This window comes from Diabrotica virgifera, chromosome 1 (genome assembly GCF_917563875.1).
Source record: "Diabrotica virgifera virgifera chromosome 1, PGI_DIABVI_V3a".
Lineage (NCBI taxonomy): Eukaryota > Metazoa > Arthropoda > Insecta > Coleoptera > Chrysomelidae > Diabrotica > Diabrotica virgifera.
The window spans coordinates 39356305-39379678 of NC_065443.1; the positions used below are offsets into that span (position 1 = coordinate 39356305).

Sequence of the window (23374 nt, forward strand, 5' to 3'; positions counted from 1 at the left end):
TTTTTATATATAAATATTTTTTGTACAGTATTCTTGCCGCCCTCTCATAATGTGCCGCCCTAGGCAACTGCCTATATTGCCTAATGGATAAAGCTTCCCTGAGTGTGCAATAAAATCGCAGGTATGAATTATTTTTTGATATGATTTTTTTTAAGCTTTATTTCATGATTTTTACGGGTTCTAAAAACCCATAGTAATTTTAGTGATCTTTTTTGCCCAAATTGAAAAAGTGTCATTGACAATTGCGCTCGATAATGAATGTAATACGGTAGGTACGCATGGCACAGTAACTGTTACCTACTACATTATACGAGTTTATTATTTATATACAAATTTAAATATTTTAAAAACTAATCTACAGGTGAATTAACATTTCAGTATAACTTTTGATAACTTTTGAAACAGTAATAAAATGTTGCTTTCAATTTTAAAGGTAAGTGCTGTGTTTCTTACACTAAAGACTATTAAAGTTATATCTTGTGTATGCCAATTGCCTTATCAACAAAAATGCCTTTTTCTAAGCGAGCTGTTTTTTTAAAAGGCATTCTAATATTAATTTATTTCGTGTCTTCACAATGCTTGTTTTTACTTAGAGTGATATTTATTTTTTTAAATGTGTTTAATGGAACTTATTGTATGAATAAGTCTTCTCTATGCGACTCGTTTGGGAAGTTAATGAAATATTCTTATTAAAAATTTGAAAAATAATTTGTTGAAGTAAAAGCTGAAGTTCGATAATTTTATTTTTAAAAGAGAATAATGGAAACATATTTTTATCGATAATAACTTCGAATGTCGGGTTTTATAAGGCAAAGTATCTTATAGCACAAGCTAAAATACAAGTGTTGGGAGAACACAAATAGAATGTTTAATTATGTACAAGATAGACAATAGAAAGTGAATAAGAAATAGCCAAGAATATGTTAGCTGTTAGGGGAGATGGGGGTATTGGGAGCCAGTGGGTAATGGGAGCCGCCTTATTTTTAGGGATTGGAATGCCTTAATATAACTGCTGAACGCTCTCTAAAGGCAAAATTACACGGCTTACGTTTGCTTTTCAATTTCGATGAAGCAATCAAATTGATCCATGTAAACATAAAAGTGAATCATTCAATGTCATTGAATATTGTCTTTCAATCGCATTGAAAGAATTGAACAAGGCTCAATATTTTCACTTCTGGCGTTCAATCTTCATCGTGATTGAACGAGAAATGAACGTGTAAGTGTAAATACAAGAATTGAACGATTCACTTTTACAGTCACTCGTGAACGAAAAGTAAGTAGGTATAATTTAAGATTTAAAATTTACCTACCTACTACTTTCATACACAATGGTTTTCAAATTTATGGAATTACAAGACGAACGGATATAAAAACCGAGATTGTGGTGGAAATGCTATTAAATCGCTAATTGAAGATTTGAACATTAGTGATATAACCGAAGAAGACATAGAATTGAAAATTAAAAGTATTCGTACTCGTAAAGGCGCGTTTTCACGGTACATTGTGGATGATCATCCCGGATGAATCATCCAAAGTGATTGCGACGATGAAAGTAATTATCGTTTACATGGATCACCATGAATTAGTCTGTTTACTTACATATGTCGCCGACTGAAGTTGAACGTGCTGGAATTGGCATAATAACTGAATGTCTTTAAATGAACTTAGACATGCACTTGAAAAACAGAAGATTAGAAAAAAACGACGTTGGTGGGTAAGGCCGCGGATAAATCGACGCTACAAAATGGGGGCGTCAACGTTTTTGTTAAAGGAATGGTCTACAGAAGATCAAGACATGTTAAAAAACCATCTAAAACGTACAAACACAACAACTACGCACTTTAAACACGACAATAAACACACACGTGGACCTGTTGCCGCATTTCACTAGTCACTGCCGATGACTCACAGCAATAAAAGCATGTTTACATGGTTCACTTTGGATGATTCATCCGCGATGCATCATCTAAAGTGAACAAAAGTAGAACTCGGTTCAACTTCGTTCAATATTCATTTTGAATGATCATTTTCGATGGTTAATAGTTTACACGATTTATTTATTTTTCACTTTGGATGATTCGTCCGGGATGATCATCTAAAGTGTACCGTAAAAACGCGCCTTTATACTTCCGAGTTAACAAAGATAAAACGATCGAACAAATGCAGCTCCTAGGCTTGTCTCCTTAATACCGATGATCGCACCCAACAACGACGGCATTTGCTTAGCTTCTTTTTAAGTTAATTCTTTTATGCAACTCCTAAACGCATGCCTTCATTCGACGACATATTTCGAAGAATATGTATTGAAAAGTTCACTTTCCAGATACCGTGTAAATAGCATTGATTTCATTTTTGCTCCATTCAACCAAAATGAATTCAATTCGGTTGAACCGTGTAATTTCGCCTTAAGGTTGATCTTGATTTGTGATATGGTTGATACTCATAGGTATTGCGATTATTTAAATCAGTTCGTTTTAAACTGTTCGCCGGAGCTGATTGAAATTGTGCAATATTGTTCTAGCGATACGTGGTAACTATTGGCACCGTTAGTATTACTGGTTTTTGTCAGATCCTATATAAATTTTTAAATTTGTTTAAAGACTAATATGTAGTATGATTTAAATAAAAATATTTCCTTAGGTGGCTCCCATTCCCCCTGTTCTCCTATTAATAAAACATTGTAACGAGAATTAATATTATCGATATAATCGAAAACCAAATAATAAAAATCGGCTTCATATTACATAATATATAAAAATAATATATTCTTGAATCCAACCGATAATAATTAATTATATTATTCGCGGATTTCTATACAATCGTGGCAGTCTATGACTATTACCATTGATTATAGACACGTGTCCGTGTCTATAATCAATGCTATTACTCGCCGAAGGCTCATCTTATCACTCGAATGAATTAGTATTAGTACCGCTACAGGTCTGACTAAACACATCACTGCCCCCTGTTTGGATGTACATGTACATGTACATATACAGGGTGATTCATTAATAATGTCCAATCTCTGAGTTGTAGATTCTAGACATCAAAATATTAAGATTTAACCCAAATCACATAATTAAAATGTGACTCTTAACTGAGTTACAGGGTGTTTTATTTAAAAATTTAAAAACTATTTGTAGCCAGTACTTTAAAACTACTTGACGTATCCTTGTTATAATTGACAGAAAGTTAGGTACTATACACCCTACTAAATTATGATAAATAATCGTTTCTGGCTACTACCAGAGACTTACGACAGAGGACAGTGAATGTTTGACCCTTCCCAAATTATACGACAGTGGCAGAATTGCTACTTTAGCGCATTTTCTCGATCCTCCAATACTCTACATACGCAAATAATGTACTCTTCATTCGTAACGATAAAGTCATTAGTGTTCAAGATATTTGAAGTACATGTAACGGCACAGTTATTTTTATTACTTAATGTATTGTGCCGCTTAATTTTTAACTTCATATATCTCAAAAACTAATGATTTTATCGTTACGAATGAAAAGCATATTATTTACATAGAAAGTATTGGAGAATCTAAAAATTACACTAACATAGTAATTCCGTTAGTGGCGTAGAATTTGGGAAGGGTCAAGCATCCACTTCCCCTATCGTACGCCTCTGGTAACAGCTAAAAACGTTTATTTAACATACTTTAGTAGGGTATACAGTACCTAAAATTTCTGCTAAGTATGATAAGGACATGTCAAATAGGTTTAAAGTACTGGATATAAATAGTTTTTAAATTATTGATAAAACACCCTGTAACTCAGTAAGGTGCCACATTTTATTTAAGCGATTTGGGTTAAATCTTAATATTTTAAGGTTTAAAATCTACAACTCAGAGATTGGACATTCTTAATGAATTGCCCTTTATGATGTATAGGGTGTTTCATTAAGAATGGCCAATGGGATCCAAAGACTGTCTGCTCCAAAATCTATGGGATCGGGACGTGTATAGCGTTTTTGACCTGATTTCCGACTCCAACACGGATGAATAATTTTCGTGTAATAAAGTAAATATAAAAATAAAAAGTCTACTTTACTTATTTATTAAATTTAAAAAAATTGAAAATACGTGTAAATAAGAAAAGGCTAATAGGGATGTTCCCAAAAAAATAAAAAGTCATTTCAAACATGTAAAACGATTAAGAAACACCCTAAGAATAATTGTCTAAAATTTCAAAAAAATTGAAAAGGCTTTTCTATAAAAAATCTTTATTAGAAATCTAGCAATATTTTAAATTTCAAGAACGCTTCTCTATTGGTCTGACGTCACTAGTCGTATACCCCAAGCGCTCGCCTTTCTCCCTGTGTTATTGTTTACCTGCTTGACGTTTCAGGTCATTTTATTTTGTTCTCTTCTTGTTTTATCAGGGTTAAAGTGGAATTTTATACTGAATTTGTTTAGTTTAAAGTGGATAGACTCTAAGGACCTATTTTGGGTGGTACAAAAATAAACAAATAAAATGGAAGAAGGTTTTCAGAAAGCCGATTCGTATAACCTATCGACTGTAGTGTAGATGTAACAATGGTGTATGATTTCTTGGCACATTGTACGTTGTTTATTTTGTTCTTTCCGAATCCATTAACATACAAATGCATACAAATGTTTAAAATATTAAATAAAAAAAAAAAAACAATTTGCTTACCCTTTACTCCGCGGAACAAAAAATTGCACCTAGGCTGTAATTTAAAAAAATGCAAAAAATGCGAAGTTGGCTACTAAAGTTTGGGCCGTTAGACCGACAAAGATGGCCAGGAAGTTCTGTCGTGTCTGGTGGTCAGGTCGGGACGTGTGTACGCCCTTTAAATGAGGTACTGTAAGACTTTTATTGGAAAAAACTTAAACTGATGTATAACATTGCTCCCTTTTATACCACTTGCATTGTGATTACATCCTGTACTAAATTTACAATCAAGATGCAGCACACATAAATAAACCAAGACACGTTAAATGCTACTAGGAGCACTCCCAAATCATAATTTACAATGTGTATACATTGTAAATCCCAAATCATGATTTCCAAAGTTTATACATTGTAAATTATGATTCGGGAGTGGTCCTAGTAGCATTTAACGTGTCTTGGTTTGTTTATTTCTACTGCATCTTGATTGTAAATTTAGTATAGTGAGGTAAATGCAATTTTTTGAACATATGCGAATACGAATGCGAATATCTACTACTAGTGCAGTCACTGAAGGTTTTCACCTCCGATTTCGTTGAACCTCCATCGATTTCATAAAAATTGGTGAGTTAGAGGATACCTTAAGGAATAAAGGTGACATGATGCCAACTTGCGCTTTTACCCTGGCGGTAGATGCCACCCCTTCTAGTGGGTGAAAATTATTTTATTAAAAATAATACCATAAATCGATAGAGGGACAAATTCTAAGCAAAATTTGTTATCTAAAGTTATTAATATAAATCAATACCTACATTTGGAGTCATTGATGATCAAAGATTTTATTTTTTCGTAAACAAATGCATGTTTTAAAGCTGTTTTTCACGTATAACTCAAAAACTATAAGCTTTTACAAAAAAGTTATAATTCCCAAACCTGAAGATAATAAAAAATTGAATACACTCCTTACTTAAAGAACTAAACTAATGTTAATTAAAAGTGAGTTATGGGTAATTGAATGTATATTTTTTTCGACGAGTACTCAAATCTATCTATTCAAGCTTAAATAACCGAAAACGATGCACTTTATAAAATATACCTGCTAAACACTTGTCAAAGTACTTCGGAGTACCTATCAAATGAGCTCCAGGAGAAGTTAATAGCATCAAAATTAATCAAGTTACGATGAAAACAATAAAACCCTTTCGAATTTTTTATGAAAACGTGAAAAATGAAACATACGTCATTTCCACAAAAATATAAATTTATAGTAATCCTTACAACAGTTTCTTTATTTTAGCATAAGTAATGATTTCAACAATTTTGACCGGTTTAGAATGCATATTATTGAAAAAAAGATATAATTTAAAATAATCAGAATTTTTAAAATTATCGTAATTTTTATTTTATTTTGATAATAACTCCAAAAATACTCAATACACGTGAAAAATGATATACAACAAAACTTGAGTTTTTCTGTATTAAATATTTTACCGTTCTTACTATTTCTGTAGGGTAAAAACTAACCGAGATAGAAACGTTTTAAGCTTAAATTTTGCTGCGAGAACCACGTAACCGGGACCATTCAACCTTTAATTTTTAAAAAAGTAAGAGATTTAAAAGATTAAGTTCTACTAGGTTTATTAGCCCTTGGAATTATCTTTCAAATGGTTTTTAAGTGAACCTGATATCGTAAAAATTAACGGAGGTATTAAAAAAAAAACCCTAGCATTTTTTGGAAATTTTTTTAAAATATAAACTTTGAAAAATTTTTGGAGCATAAATTTTAATGCTATCAACTTGTTCTATGTCTCATTTGATAGATATTTCTAATATAAGTACTTTGACAAATTATGTTAAATAAGCTTATGTTATAAAATGCATAATTTTCCCGTTATTTAAGCTTGAATACTTAGATTTGGGTACTTGCCGAAAACAATATACATTCAATTACCTATAACTCACTTTTAGTTAACATTAATAGGTTTTTCTAGTAAGAAATTTATTTCGTTTTTTATTAGCTTTAATTTTAGTAATATTAACTTTTTTTGCAAAAAATTACAGTTCTTGAGTTATTTATGAAAAATTGGTTAAAAACATGCATTTTTTTCACGAAAAATTAAAATCTTTGATTTTTAATAACTCAAAAAGTTTTGATGAAGTAGTTTTCAATCCTAATAGCAATATTAATATTATTTAAAAATATTAAAATATTACTAAAAGACTTTTAAATTGAAAACTTATTGGTCCGTTTTATTGGTAACACCTCCAAGGCTTCTAAAATTTGCAAGTCAGATGGATGCTGAAGCGAAGAAGACAAGAGGGAATTCAAAAAACTTACAATTCACGACCCCGTCTGTCCAGCTGGTAAATTCCAACAGAAAATGGACCTAGTTACTCAAAGAAGTAACGACCAATATAAAAATAAAATAAAAAATCCATTTTTATTCAATTGCAATGCGAAGGCAAAACAATCTTATTTTTCACTTAGAATACGGAGCGCAGTGCCAGCATTCTGAATCGACGATTTTCGACTCTTTTTGGAGTCTGATCGGAGAGAACGTAGGCCTGCTGCTCCATACCCTAAGTGGCTAACACCGAGAGTTTATCCCCCACATCGCAACTGACGTAAATGGACTAGGTAACTAGCGTCATCTGGCAATTGAAAGATGAAGTAGTTTTCAATCCTAATAGCAATATTAATAATATTTAAAAATATTAAAATATTACTAAAAGATTTTTAAATTGAAAACTTATTGGTCCGTTTTCTTGGTAACACCTCCAAGGCTTCTAAAAATTGCAAGCCAGATGGATGCTGAAGCGAAGAAGACAAGAGGGAATTCAAAAAACTTACAATTCACGACCCCGTCTGTTCAGCTGGTAAATTCCAACAGAAAATGGACCTAGTTAAAGAAGTAACGACCAATATAAAAATAAAATAAAAATTCCATTTTTATTCAGTTGCAATGCGAAGGCAAAACAATCTTATTTTTCACTTAGAATACGGAGCGCAGTGCCAGCACTCTGAATCGACGATTTTCGACTCTTTTTGGAGTCTCATCGGAGAGAGTCTCATCGACTCTGAATCGACGATTTTCGATGAGACTCTCTCCGATGAGACAACAAAAAGAGTCGAAAATCGTCGATTCAGAGTGCTGGCACTGCGCTCCGTATTCTAAGTGAAAAATAAGATTGTTTTGCCTTCGCATTGCAACTGAATAAAAATGGAATTTTTATTTTATTTTTATATTGGTCGTTACTTCTTTAACTAGGTCCATTTTCTGTTGGAATTTACCAGCTGAACAGACGGGGTCGTGAATTGTAAGTTTTTTGAATTCTCTCTTGTCTACTTCACTTCAGCATTCAATCTTAATCTTAAGTTTTATTACATAGTGCCAAATAATTAAATGAAGTGGTGGCTGAAACTGTAATTATACGAGGTTAAGTTACCTTTTCTTAATAAAAAAAAGATAAAAAGTGAATAAATAGTTTTTGATTTTATGAACCTAATATTATCTTCAAATTATTTTTTTTTCTGATATTTTTGCTTTTACTTGGGAGGTGGCATTCACCCCTTCTCAACTTTCAAGCAACTTTCGTTCTGTAGAGTTTTTTACGTAGGTAAGTCAATACTTTTCGAGATTTTTGCGATTAAAAATGTTGATTTTTCGACAAAAGAACAACGTTTTCAGGCGGTTTCTCGAAAATAACCCAAAAATAATTATTTAATCGAAAAAAATATTCCTAGCAAAAATTTAGCTTATAAAAAAATCGTGTATTAATGAAGTCTATATACCCAGCAAAAGCAAAGTTGTAGTTCATGAAATATACGTTCTTGTTCGCCAAATTCCAAATCAAATATTTTAACGTGAAATAACCAAAAAATTAAGCAATTTTCGGGAAAAAATTATTTAAATGTTTTAAAGTGTTTTAAAAAGCTTTTATTTTTTTATAAAAGATTCTAACAACAAAACTAAACGAATGACCTACGCTCAACATAAAGCTGGCCCCTTTTTTTTGGTTACAAAAATCGCGAAAATTTCCCCCTATTGAGCACCCTAAATAAAATTAATCGTCACCGCTTTACCTTTTTCTTAATTTTCTTAATATGTATGTTTACCGTTTATATGATCTGTAAGTTTGGCCGTTCAAAGTGCTTATTTTTGAAGAAATTTGGATTTATATTGAGCACTTTTTTCAAAATAGCTTAAAAAGTATTATGGTAAAGGAGAATAAGATTTCGCACTTAGTTTATTTTGGGTTGTAACTTGGGGAAAGAAAGACATAACAATACCATATTTGTTGAATATCGATCTTTATTTATTGCGTAACAATAAAATCATATTTTATTATGTTTAAACAAAAAAACGGCCTTCTAAAAAAATATTTTGAAAAAATGTCATAAACGTGCTTCATTTTTTGGTTATGTCACGTTGAAATATTCAATTTGGAATTTGACGAATAAAAACGTATTTTTCATGAGCTATAACTTTGGTTATTCTGAGTCTATATACTTCACCAACATACAACTTTTTTTAGTTGTTTCTATGCCACATTTTTGATACCAGTACTAATTTCGATAAATGCTTAAATTTTGAGTTATTTGCAAAATTCTCCTGAAAACGTGGTTTTTTTGTCGAAAAAATAAACATGTTCAATCGCAAATAACTCGAAAAGTATTAACTTACTTAAAAATCTCTATAGAACAAAAGTTGTTTAGAATTAGTCAATTTATCCATTTCCGGACTTATTTTAAATGCGCGTTTTTACACCCCCGAGAAGGGGTGACTGTCATCTCCTAAGTAAAAGCAACCAACGGCACAATTTCAACTTTGAAGTGGATTTCAAGTAGAACCTAAAGCTAAATTTTCATGCAGTTCGGAGTTGACCCTTAAAATTACACGGTATCGCCGTATTTCCCGTTTATTTAATGGACTAGAATGCGAATGCGGATGCGAATATGCAAAAATATGCAAGTATTCGCGAATGCGAATGCGAATACGAATATTTGTTACATCACTATTACACACGTACTTTCTACATATTATTTCAAATGTAGTTTCCCACTACTAATAACACTATTAGAATACTATCGATGAAGTTTGATTATTATAATTAATTACAGAATCGTTAACATTTTCAAGAATTAGAAACTAGTGAGTAACTTTTAAATGACTTATTCCTTATCAGTCGTCACAAATTATTTATTAGTGTAGTTGTAGTGACGATAGGTATTATGAAAATCTATGTTAAGTAGACACATTAGCAATGAGTAATAAGGATTTTGCTGAAGTGGTAATAGAAAAGGTATTTCGGATAATTTATTTTTATGTATACAGTAGACACACGAATATTATCACCTTGTATCTTTTTAAGTAGGTCTACATTTACATATGTACAGTAGACAATAAAAAATCAAAAATTTAATATTGACACTGGTTTAAAACAACAAGTAGGTAAGTAGATATTTTTTAAAATATCTATCGGTTATAGTTCAATTCAGATCACTGACAGAGAGTTCCTGGAGAGACTACTCTACGTACGTGGCCATACCATTTTAGTCTTCTTTCATCTATATCTTGCACGGCATCTTTTTCTACTTTGAAATTTTTATCCTTACCTCTTTCTCCAGAACATACACAACATCATTTGATATTCTGTCGTTTCTGGTCGTGTCACAGCATCTTCTCCACAATTCCATTTTGGTCACCATAATGCTACTTTGGTTTTCTTGTTAACGATCCACATTTCTGCTGCGTATGGCATGATACTTCATATTATTGTTTGGTATATAATTTTTTTTTGTTTTTTAATGTTTTTATTCCAGATTACATTATGGAGTTGTCTTATACAATATCTTGTTTGCTCCGATCTATTTTTTATCTGTTCTTCTATTGTTGCGTTTTTCGACATTGTAAAACCCAAGTATTTAAAACTCTTCGTTTCTTTTATTTCGCAGTGTTCTTATATTTCCAAATTTTTGGAAACCCCTGTGGTAGTCATTTTGTTATATTGATTTTTATATTGTTATGCTCGGTATTTCTCTCTTTTATGAGATTGATGAGCAAATTCTTAATTTAATTAATTACTCAACTATTTTAATTACTGCTTATGTAAAACAAAACCAAATTTAAATTAAATTTTCTAATAAACTTTATTCTCAGGGCTATTTTATTTTTGATGCTTTACCTTTGGTTTGTGGCTTCTGGTATCTCTAGTTGCTTACTCCATCCAGGAACACAACAAGGAAATTAAACACACTCAATGTCATATAAATGTTAAAAAATATTATTTATTTATCCAATATACCATAAACATAGGATTTAAAAAATAAGTTAAAATCTAAATTTGTTGCAACTATTTCTCACCTACTAAATTAAGCGTTAATTCTGATATCTCCTCTGCAAAAAAAAATATTTAAATAATTCGTTATTTATTCTTACAAAATTTAATAAACTTTACTTTTCTCTTTTTGAATTGATTACTTATTTCTTCTTTGAACTTTGTACTGACTAATTATGTTACAGAACTGTTCAGTACAGAAATTAGGCAAATATGGTGTGGATATAAACAAACTCTCTCCGTTTCACAAATGATTTGACTAACCTTTTTGTTTCTTCTCTACTTCTTTTCCCGGATTGCGTCGTCCTATATTCTCCCACAAGTACTCTTAGGATGTTGCGAAAGGTCCCTCTCGTCCAAACTGCTTAACAAACAAACAAACAGGACTCGCTCGAATTTTCGAATCAGTTTTCTCTCTGCTCAATATCTTGTGCAGATACCAATCGGCTACTCGTTCTAGACAGAAACAAGAATCTTCCTTGGACACAGGAAAATTAACTTCTCAAACCGGTCAACGATTTCGTTTCAACTTGATTCTGCTCGCAATGGCTAATTTCACCACTTTACATTGACTTCCCACTTTTCAAAAACTGGACTGCGGTCTCCAGATATTTTTTACACAGTGCCCATTTTTTCTCTCATCAAAATCAGACTCAACACTCTCATCCCTTTCATCCATCATTTTGCACCAATCACAAAACATCCTTTCTACCCACTACACCCATATTATTATCATTTCTTAAGAACCAATTTAATTTGTATACAACTTTCCATTTTATTAAATTCTCGGAGACATCAAATTACTTTCGTTGTTTCAAAATGCTAAACAAAAGGCCTTACATTCTAAACTCAATAAATTTGTTTACCGCTTAACCTTCTTCGAATTTTTTATAAATTGTCTTATTGTCCATTGCAAAGCGAAATAAACGGTATTGTCTAATCTGACCGCACCATTGTTTAAGTCCGTTCAAAAACCCATTAAGAAAACCACCTTTTTAACGATTTCACTTTTCCGCGAAAACACTGATTACTAACTAAATTATCCTATTACAATTTTTGGTCATATACAGTGCGATGAAAATCTATAATTTCGTGGTCTCTGATATAAATTTATTTTCTAAATTTTTCCAAAAAAAATTATAGAACAATATATACATACTTCATATTCCCTGTATATGTTCTTGATCGATTGTGATAAGTTAGCTGGTAACCCTATTTCTGTCATTGCTTTGTATAGTTCTTGCCTTGGCACGGTGTTGTAAGCCTTCCCAAGGTCTACAAATGCCATGTGTATATCTCTGTTCCAAATTCCACGTGTATATCTCTGTTCTTAGATCTTTTCGTCTCTATTTCTGTTGTATTGTATAGATATGATCTTGACATTATTCTCCTACAGGAGACTAAAAATATTTAATATCATCATCATCGTCATCATCATCAACAGCTATTCCATCCATCGTCGGATGTAAGCCTCCCTTAGGTGTGTCCATTCATATTTGTTTGCTATTTTTTGCATCCCTTCGTGGCCATACATTCGCTTGATGTCATCAGTCCATCTGGTTTGAGGTCTGCCTCTACTTCTTTTGCTTGCCCTTGATCGCCACTCGAGAATTCGCTTTGTCCAGAGGTTGTCTTCCATTCTTCCTATGTGTCCTGCCCAGTTCCATTTTAACATGGCAACCTTCTGGATCACATCTGTTACTTTTGATCGCTTTCTTATCTCTTCATTGGACTTGCGATCACTGAGCTTAATGTTGAGCATTCTCCGTTTCATAGCTCTCTGAGTCACTTGAACTTTGTGGACTATGCTGTTGTTAAAAGCCCAAGTTTCGGTTCCGTATGTCAGAACTGGCAACACGTACTGATCGAACGTTTTTGCCTTTAAAGTGCTTGGCAAGTTTGATTTAAATACTGTTTGTAAATGCTGCCCATGCTAAGGAACATCTTCTATCTAAATCAGCCTTTAGTTCTATTTTTTGTCCCAAGTATATATAATATATACGACTCAACTTTTTCTATTTTATTGTTGTCCAGAGTTATATTCCCATTTATATCTAGAGATTCGTTGGTTAGATATTTAGTTTTTGCTTGATTTATTTTTAATCCTATGTTTTTTGATTTGGTATTTAGGTCCAATAGCATTTCCTGCAATTCTTCTCTGTCTTTTGCTATTAGCGTAACATCATCGGCAAATCTCAGATGGTTTAGGTTTTCGCCGTCTATCGTCACTCTTTTATTTGCTTATTCTAAAGTTCGAAACATATCTTTTAGAGCTAAGGTAAATAGTTTGGGTGAGATAGAATCTCCTTGTCTAACCCCCCTTTGCAGTTTTATCTTTTCTGTTTTCCTTCTGTTTTTATTTGCGATGTTGCATTGTCATATTATATACGTAATGATTTTTGAATATCGGTCATCAACTCTATTGTTGCTTAAGTTGTTGCTTAAGGCATTAAGGATTGCCCAAATTTCTATTGAGTCAAATGCCTTCTCCTAATCTACCATAGCTATCCAGAGTGTTATGTTGTATTCGTTGGATTTTTCGATTAGTTTTCTTATTACTTGTAAATGGTACATGGTGCTATAACCTTTTCTGAATCCTGCCTGTTCCCGAGGCTGCTAACTATACAGTTTAGTTGTTACACGCAATGTAATTATCTTTACAAACAGCTTATACAAGACTGCAGTGGCGTGCGGTGACTTTTTCGAAAGGGGAAGCGATTCAATAAGGATATAAAAATATTTTCTTAAGGGTCGAGGGTCGAGCAACTTTCCACCTGATAACACTCTGATGCGCAGGGGCTCTCTATCAGCAAAGTATGTACTTAATTATGTGAGACGTCCTGCGTACAAGGACTCACACACTAAATCCGTGACGCGTGAATGCGTGAGGCACTCTATTCCCGCTATTTCTAGTGACTAGTGACCTATCATTGATCTGTATTGCTAGCTCGGGCCTTGAGTCCTCGCGCCGGGCTTGGTTTTCTAAAGAAGAATCATATTTAAAAAAAAAATATACTCCGAGGCATTTTCCACAACACACAACTTTCGCTAAAATGACACTTATTTATACTCGAGGTCTATTCTCCTATCAACTTCTGATAATTGTTGAATGCAGTCTTTTTTAATGGATAATAGGGCTAACTTTCTTCGCTTGTTGAATTTCTTTTAAACTCTTAATTTGAAACTTTTAATACATCTTAATACTGCAAAACTTCGTTCAACTGATGCACTTGTGGCTGGGATAGTTAGTAGTACTAATTCACACAACTTGACCACTTCACACAGCGACTTGTTTAAACCAGTAGTTATAAAGAAATCCCAGATTTCTGGGTATTTCTTTATCATTCATGTCAGTTGTTTCATAAATGATACTTAACTGAGAATGCAAAGCTGGGATATCAAAAAATTTTCATTATTTAATCGTAATGACATAAATTCCTCTGTGGGAAATTTGGATGAATTATAATTAGAAATATTAAGATTATATATAATTCTACAAATTTTAAATCGTTAAAATTTTGAAAGCTAGAATTCATTTGTTGTAGAATATTATCAAAAGGTCTCTTTGTTTCCTCTGTTTTCTCTGTCTCTCTGTCTCCGAAATTATCAATCTTCATTATTTTTCTTTCATGTTCAAACCCCATATGTTCAGTTTTATCCCAAATATTTTTAAACTGCTCTCGTTTTTTTAATTATCGTATTAATAAAGTCATCAATTTGTCTTATACAAAATGCAATACCATTTGATTTCTGTAAAATGTCAAATAAAAGATCGAAATATTCTTTAAGCGAATGTATGTAATACCTAAGCACCCCTTAGCAGCAGTAACAGTCGGAGCATCTCACTTTCGGGAAGGCGATACGACGAGCGCTTCCATGGCATACCAAAATTCGCGCGACTAGTGGGTGCGGTCATTGAACCCTGACCAATTTTAAAAGGGACAACTGCATGACAAGCGGCGATTTTGAGATGCGCTTCTGCCAGGAGTGGACCAAATAGTTGAATTGTGTGCATATTGAGTTCGTTCGTACGCGATTAATTTTTAATATTTTTCAATGCCTATTGGCTAGGTAATATGTAGATTATTTGGATTAGGGAAAAAATTTTATTATTAAATATTAATTAATAATATATTTTCTTATATCGACGAATAAATAGGGAAGCGGCGCTTCCGCCGCTTCCATGGACCGCACGCCTCTGCAAGACTGATAAGGGGCTAATGGGTCTATTGTTTTCTAATTTATATTTATTTCCCTTTTTAAAAATGAGTATTATAAGAGCGTTTAACCAAGCTGTGCGTACTTCACATATATTTCTATATATTTGTTAAATATAATTTTTAGCATTTTACGATGTGTTGTCCTCCATACTATATCATCTCCAATACTATTCCGTCTTCACCTGGAGCTCTTTTATTCTGCATTGCGCTCATTGCGTTTCTTATTTCGTCGTCTGTTATATCGGGTATATCTTCAGATCAGACATTTCTTGCTATTTTTCGGTGTTCTTCGCTTTTACCTAGTGATGGTTCTGCTTTTGACTCAAATAGTGTTTTGGTAGTAGTTTTCTATCATAATGGTTATTTTTTGAATTTCTGTATATATCGAAAAATATTTATAATATATTATACACTATAATTAAGTATGTACTGCCGTAATATAAAAAAGCAAGTCAAATTTAAATCGAGCAGAAGAGGATTTCCAGAGATGCTTTATATACTCTCAGACCATGGTTCTGAAACTATTTTCTTGTGGCACCATCTACTTTTTTGTGGGAATTATTCAACACAATTTTTATTGAAAATACATTTATTTTGACGTTTGGATATCTACTTCGCAAATCGTTCTCTACATAAAAATTGAGAATAAGTAAGTGGACTTGGGTACTTATTCTTACGCTGCACATTCCTAAAATCGATGTTAGTTAATTGGGCGAGGTAATATTCGCGCTCTATACGTTAAATATTTAGAGATTTGCTGTTGCGTTTAGTAAATTTCAATCCCCGACTTATCATCGACTTATTTCGTATGCTTTAAATTATGACGCACGGGTAAAGATTCGCGGACTCAACTGTAGATTAGTTCCTCTGTATTATTACTTATAAGTAGATACTATGACATCGGCAAATCTTATATGACTTAAAAATCTTAAAAATCGTCTAGTATTGATATAGTGGTAACTAAACTATTCTAATTTTTTGTTTTGTAGGAAAATGAATATATTAACACAAGACGGAAAAAAGCAACAACATCGGAAGTCGAATTCGAAGCTCCTACATGTCTTACAGTACTTCTAGCACGGATTGGGTACTACATTCTTATAGCAATAGGATTTTTAAACGAATTTCTGTTTCCTTCAAAAGTAGTAGAAGAAAAAAATAGAACAGGTTACGAAAGCATTCTTGATAGCTACTCGCCGTTTTATTTAAAATACGTAGTTTACCGATTTAAAGACTGCATTCAGAGGACCATATGTAGTATCGCAGGACCTGAACTGACTTTTAGAGAGCGAGTGTTTACCACAAACTCACAGTATCGGTAGGTTACATGAACTATATTATACAAATTTTCATTTTCCTAGGTCTTTAAAAACTGCTACATAAGTCTTAAGATATCTCAATACAGCATGTAAAATTATACAACCTCTTATTGCAATATTTTAAATATTTTAGCGGATTCTTTGTATTTAAATAACAACAAATATAACAAATATCTATACTACAATCACAATAAATATGCACTAGAAAAAAACCAACCAAGATATGTTGAATGTTACGAGGAGCACTCCTAAATCATGATTTACAATGTATATAGAGTGAGGCAAATAAAGGGCCTATTAGAAATATCTCGAGAACTAAAGGCAACAGAATCATGAAAATTTGAATTAAGGGGTTTTGAAGAGTCATCTGTTTAATGAAAATATTTTCATCTATTTGCTACTTCCGGTTATACCGGAAGTTGCTATAACTTCGTTTTTTTAAATGGGACATCCTGTATATTTTTACTTTTTGGATTTTCTTCGATGTCTTCTTTCTTAAAATATGAGGTTGTGTAATGTTATACAGGGCATTTTAAAAGATAATTACGTTTTTTTATTAATTTCGTAGCAACATTCACACCCTGTAGAATTGTAGTAGTTTGACATCTAAAACTCTACTTGCGTTCAAATGACTTTAAATATAGTCTACTATTGTTAAGAATCATTAGTATAGCTAAATTTTTAATTTTAGTTTACAGGGTTGGTTGAAACTCGGAATGAGTATTTTCTGAGTTTTCTTAAATGGAACACCCTGTATTTTAGTATTGTAATGAAATGACATTTTATGGTACTTTTTTATTTCTTAAGCATTGCCTATACCTAACTGCTTTAATTTGTGCTTAATTGTTAATCGCACCAACAATCTTAACTACGTAGGTGTTGTGATAGCTAAACCATTATTGGTAATTTTAAGGATCAGTTTGGATTAATATGTATTTATTTCTGAAAAATTATTTGTGATTGAGCTTTTTCACGGCCAACCTAATAAAATTTTACGTATTTTTTGTTGCAATTAATGTTTAGTTTGAATCACCAATAACTCACAAATTAAAGCAATTAGGTATAGGGAATACTTATAAAATAAAAAAGTACCATGAAATATCATTTCATTACAATACTAAAATACAGGGTGTTTCATTTAAGAAAACTCAGAAAATATCCATTTCGAGATTCGGCTAACCCTGTATACTAAAATTTCAAAATTAGCTATACCAATGATTCTTAACAATAATAGACTATATTAAAAATCACTTGAACGTAAGCAGAGTTTTTAATATCAAACTATTACAATTCTTCAGGGTGTGAATATTGCTACGAAATTAATAAAAAAACGTAAATATCTTTTAAAATACCCTGTAAAATATTACAATACCTGATATTTTAAGAAAGAAGATATTGAGGAGAATCCAAAAATGTAAAAATATACAGGTTGTCCTATTTAAAAAAACGAAGTTATAAGCAATTTCCGGTATAACCGGTATAACCGGAAGTTGCAAAGAGATGAAAATATTTTCATTTAATAGATCATCCTTCAAAGCCCCTTCAGTAAAAATTTCATTATTCTGTTGCTTTTAGTTCTCGAGATATTTCTAATAGGCCAGTTATCTGCCTCACCCTATATACGTTACAGGTCAAGTTAGGTACAGTTGAGTCCGCGAGTCTTTACCCGTGCGTCATTAATACCTGGCGAGATAAAACAAATACTTTTTATCTAGCATCATTCTCTTCCACGTATGAAACTCATGACAAACCAGCTGCCGTTTGTTATTAAGTAAAAACACATGTTATTTTTATGAACCATCTAGACTCAGTGCATTGAAAAGTGATAGGTACAAAAAAGACGATTCGGTATGTTTTCATATTTTAAGTACAATTCTTCTTCTTCTTCAGTTTATTGGCCTCCACCTACTTGGGTATTTGGCCAGCTCATCGTCTCGGAACAAGGGAAAAATCCCTTATTCACTTACAATTTGGAGTTAGTACATTGTACAATTTGTTTCTTCTTCTTCATCATCTTTTTCTTCTTCTTCTTTAGTTAACTAGTAATTTTGGTTAGTGTGGGACAAACATGACAAGATAAAAAAAATTTCACGCTAGGGGCAACCTCTCTTTCCTTGTCTAAGGGGGCAACTGTATATCAATACACAATCTTCTTTTTCTTCTTTGATTTAATAGAAATTTTGAGTTGGCACGGGACAAATACAAAACTTAACTTTTTTTTTCAACGACATTAAACTTTTTTCTCTCGAGGGCAACTGTCGACTACTACACAATCTTATTCTTCTACTTCTTTTTTAGTTTACTGGCAATTTTGAGTTGGCATGGGACAAATTCAACAAAGACACAAACTTTGCTCTCAGGAGCAACTGCCGACCATTACACAATCTTATCGTTCTACTTTTTTTTTTTGAGTTTACTGGCAATTTTGAGTTGGCATGGGACAAATATAACAAGACACAAACTTTTTTCTCTCAGGGGTAACTGCCGACCATTAACTGCAATTTTGAGTTGGCATGGGACAAATTCAACAAAGACACAAACTTTGCTCTCAGGAGCAACTGCCGACCATTACACAATCTTATTCTTCTAATTTTTTTTGAGTTTACTGGCAATTTTGAGTTGGCATGGGACAAATATAACAAGACACAAACTTTTTTCTCTCAGGGGTAACTGCCGACCATTACACAATCTTATTCTTCTATATCTTATTTACAGGCAATTTTGAGTTGGCATGGAATAAATACAACAAAGGCACAAACTTCTCTTATACAGGGCAACACCTGACCATTACACAATCTTATGTTGTTGCCTCAGATAGGTATAGTGAAAGACCCAGGTGATTACAGAATGTTTATATAGAAACAAAAGATTATATTATTCGGTTATACGAATTATATTTTCACGTGTACTTTTGACATATTTTTCAAATTATTTATAATATATTCATTTATGTTATTAATTTATTTTCAATATTTTACTTTCCTCATAACTTAATTTTGTGTATATTCAAAAAATGTATTAAAAGTTTAATAAGAACCAACTGCGGTTTATAAAGAAGGGTTGTAAGGGATATGGGTGTTGGGCACCCATTTTTAGCTAATTCATTTAAGTACAATTTAAGTACAATTTGTTTGACGTTTCTGCTTTGTTTACTTTTGTGGCTGTCAGTCAGTTGAATTTTTTGCGGTTTTTGTCGAATTTTTGCGTTTTGAAGTTTCTTTATATTATACAAACAGTTGTTTTCACAACTAATTTTATATTGGGCTTTGAAATTTTAAGGTAATTAGGCAATTAATATTTGAAACATACAAAGGTAACGTCATTCACACAGTAAAGGAATGATTGTGTTTAGATTTCCGTCAAAGTGAATAAAATAACAAAAATAAAATATGTTATTGAATTTTTTTATAAATTGTTTATTTATTTATTAATCAATAATAATAAACGAATTTATTAAGCTACTTCAAATGTAGCTGTAATTCTGCACAAAAATTTTGAAGCAAAACTTACATTTTACATTCTATATATTTGATAACGTCAAATTTTATAATAAAACTCGTAATCGGAAGAGTAGCCACTTTTTGTCAGTTGTTGTTGCGTGAAATAGATTTCCGACTTATTTCGTATGCTTTAAATGATGACGCACGGGTAAAGACTCGCGGACTCAACTGTAAACGGGTAATTCTAGGATTACCCGTGTAAAGTGCGAAGTACTAGGGAGGTATCGGTTATATCCGATAGTAAGTCCGAAATAACGTATGATCCAAAATTATTGTCACCATAGGTGGCTCTGAACGACAGAGATAGCTATACAGTGCATGTCTATTATTAATTCAGATATACTTTCCAGTTTACGTCAACTTTGACAGATACTTGTCAGTGTACTTACGTTAACTTAAAAAACACTATAATTAAACATAAAAAGTAGAAGAGGAAGTACAATTTTAACTTTATACGAATTAAATGGTCTTGAGATTGGGTATCTTTTCAACATGTTTTCAATCTTTAATCTTTTTTGGAAAAGTGATCATAACAACACTGAATATAGCCGCAGTTACTCGTGACGTCACACTCCGGCGGACTTTCAGATTAAAACAAGACATACGTAATTTTTTGCACGGATCTTAAGGCCGCGTCTCATCATCAAATAATTTGATCAAACAGTTTGAGCAAACTTGACGTATTTGAGGAAGTACGTCAAAGTGACGTCACAATTGCAGTTTTTTTGAAATTCTAAAAATCTGTGCTCTCACTATCAGTCTAATTTGATCAAATTCTTTGTATTGAGTTGTCTAACTTGTTTGTACTTTATTTAAAATTAAAATTTTTCATCATTATCCACAATGAACACTCAGGATGTGACGTCACTAACTGTCACTTTGTGTCACTAACTGTCAAGTTTGATCAAATTATTTGATGGTGGGACGCGGCCTTTAGACGGATAGCTTTGATCCCAATAATTGTGGATCGCTCGTTATAATTTAAATAGTTCAAATTTCAAGCTTTACTCGAGTAAAACACATTTTACCTGCTGCCACTTGGTAGATGCTTATTTGATGACGATCGATATATACTAAGTAATGACAATTCCTTAACTGTTTGAGAGATATCTTAATTTATGTAAAAAACGCATTTTACACAAGTAAGGAAAATAAAAGTGTAAATACTACAGAAATAAAAATTATAATCTATTTCAAGTAAAATTTAATAAAAATTTTGGCTTAGTAAAAGGTATATTAGTTTAAAAAGCCCCTATAGGGCTAGAAACATACAAACAAAACGTTTTATCTCTGTAACAAGAGCATCATCGGTGTTACAGTAACATGGTGAGCCAACCAAAAAAACAAAGGTCAAAGCCTTTCAAAAGCAGACTAAAAGTCTTATATTGATGCCAACATAGCAAAATCCAAAGGATAAATAAAATTTCTATGGCTACGGCCCTAGGGCAACATATGACTCCCACACGTGGTAAGTGGGTCAGTAGGTAACAATTAGGTCATTATGTTACAAGAGGTGACAGGCAACTAAGAAATGAGAGTCTTCTCATTTCTTAGTTACTATATATATATTTCTTTGCTTTGGTCGTTTTTGTCATCAACCCAGGTTCCCAGATATTTATATGTCTTAACTTTTTCTATTTGGGTTTGCTCTATCATTAAAACCTTTCATTTCCATGTTCTGTTTTTGAGACAATAATAAATTTAGTTTTTTTTGTTTATTTTTAGTCCGCATCGAATGCAATAATCGTTAATTCTATTTAGCAATTCTTGTAGCGATTCCAGGGTGTCTGCCATTATAACGGTGTCATCAGCGAATCTTATGTTATTTACTAATCTTCCGTTTATAGAGATTCCATCACTTAGCTCCGCTATCGCTTCCTGAAATATGGCTTCACTGTACAGGTTAAATAGTAGCGGCGACAGAACCAATCCTGTCTTACTCCTCTCTTTATATATCAATATTCTCGGATTCTTGTTCTTCTATCTTTATATTGGCCTTTTGATCCCAATACAGATTGATGATAATTCGTAACTCTCGTCTATCTATATCTCTGTTTTTCAATAATTCTATTAGTTTTTCATGTCGTTCCCTGTCGAACGCTTTTTCTAAGTTGATGAAACAGGAATAAATATCCAGGGTCATATCTCAGCATCTTTGCGAGAGGACATTAAACGCAAACAATGCCTCTCTTGTTCCAAGTCCTTTGCGGAACCCAAATTGGGTATCATCCATATCATATTCTAGTTTTCATAATCTTCAATGAAACACTTTTAGAAATATTTTGAAGGTATGGCTTATTAATGATATTGTCCTATAGTCCGAACAATCTTTGGCATATATTGTTTTTGGTATTGTTACAAAGGTGGACACCAATCATTCCTGAGGGATTTTTCCGGTTTTATATACTTCATTAAACAGATCCAGTAGTACCGGTAGAGTTTCATCGTCTAGACATTTCAGTAATTCCGCAGGTATTTCGTCTGGACCTACAGTTTTTCCGTTTTTTGCGTTTCGTATTGCTTGTTCGATTTCCTCCATTATGATCTCTGGTCCCGTTTCGCTGTCGATTTCTTCCGGTTCTTGTCTATTATTCTCAAACAGATCTGTTATGTATGTCTTCCCAAATAAATATACCAATCCACAATACCAATCCATTTAAAAAGGAAAGATTTTAACCAGTGCGTTCTAACAGTTCTCACATACGGAGCAGAAACCTTAGCTCACAAAAACATCAACTGAAAAATTTAAAAAGACACAACGAAAGATGGAAAGATCAATTCTTCGAATAAGCTTAAGAAATAGAGTAAGAAACGAGGAAGTTCGTAGACAAACCGGAGTGGCAGATATTATGTTGCAAGAATAAAAGACGACAGCTGGACCAAAAAATTGCTTGAGTGGAGACCACGGGAAGAAAAGCGAAACCGAGGAAGATCACAAACGCGATGGACCGACGACCTCAAAAGAATTGTGACCAATGTTCAACAATGGGCAACTCAGGGCTGATTGATGATGATTAAAGTCCGGATTATAAGCATTTTGCTTTTTTTTGCTTTTTTGCTTATAATTATGATTTTTAGTCAAAATGCTTATTTTAAAGATATGTTGCTTATCTTTGTCTATTTTACTTCTTATGATAAACTATAGTTAAATTTCATTTCATATAATATATTGTACGTACTTCCTGTCTTAAGCAAAATTCTATGAAGTATACTCCATACTACCATTACTATATAACTCCAATAATTCAATAAACCATAAGAATTATAAACGGGAAAACCCATCGTTATACTTGTCGATGTAATAAACTAATATTTGTCTGCATACAGCCCAAATTTATTATATTGCTGTAAA

General features: G+C 32.4%; 1 protein-coding gene across 2 annotated transcripts in view; it reads left to right on the forward strand.

The window, feature by feature from the left end:
• Window positions 1-265: 265 nt before the first annotated feature.
• The window catches only part of LOC114336013 (serine palmitoyltransferase 2-like), a 49560-nt gene continuing 26451 nt past the window's right edge, over window positions 266-23374 (forward strand). The window contains exons 1-2 of one of the 2 annotated variants that reach the window (XM_028286323.2): window positions 266-433; window positions 16193-16521. In XM_028286323.2, the coding sequence (XP_028142124.2) occupies window positions 413-433; window positions 16193-16521 (350 nt within the window). In that variant the 5' untranslated portion in view covers window positions 266-412. Of the gene's footprint in view, window positions 434-9882; window positions 9949-16192; window positions 16522-23374 lie in introns of those variants that run through there. The other variant, XM_028286317.2, reaches the window with a different exon arrangement.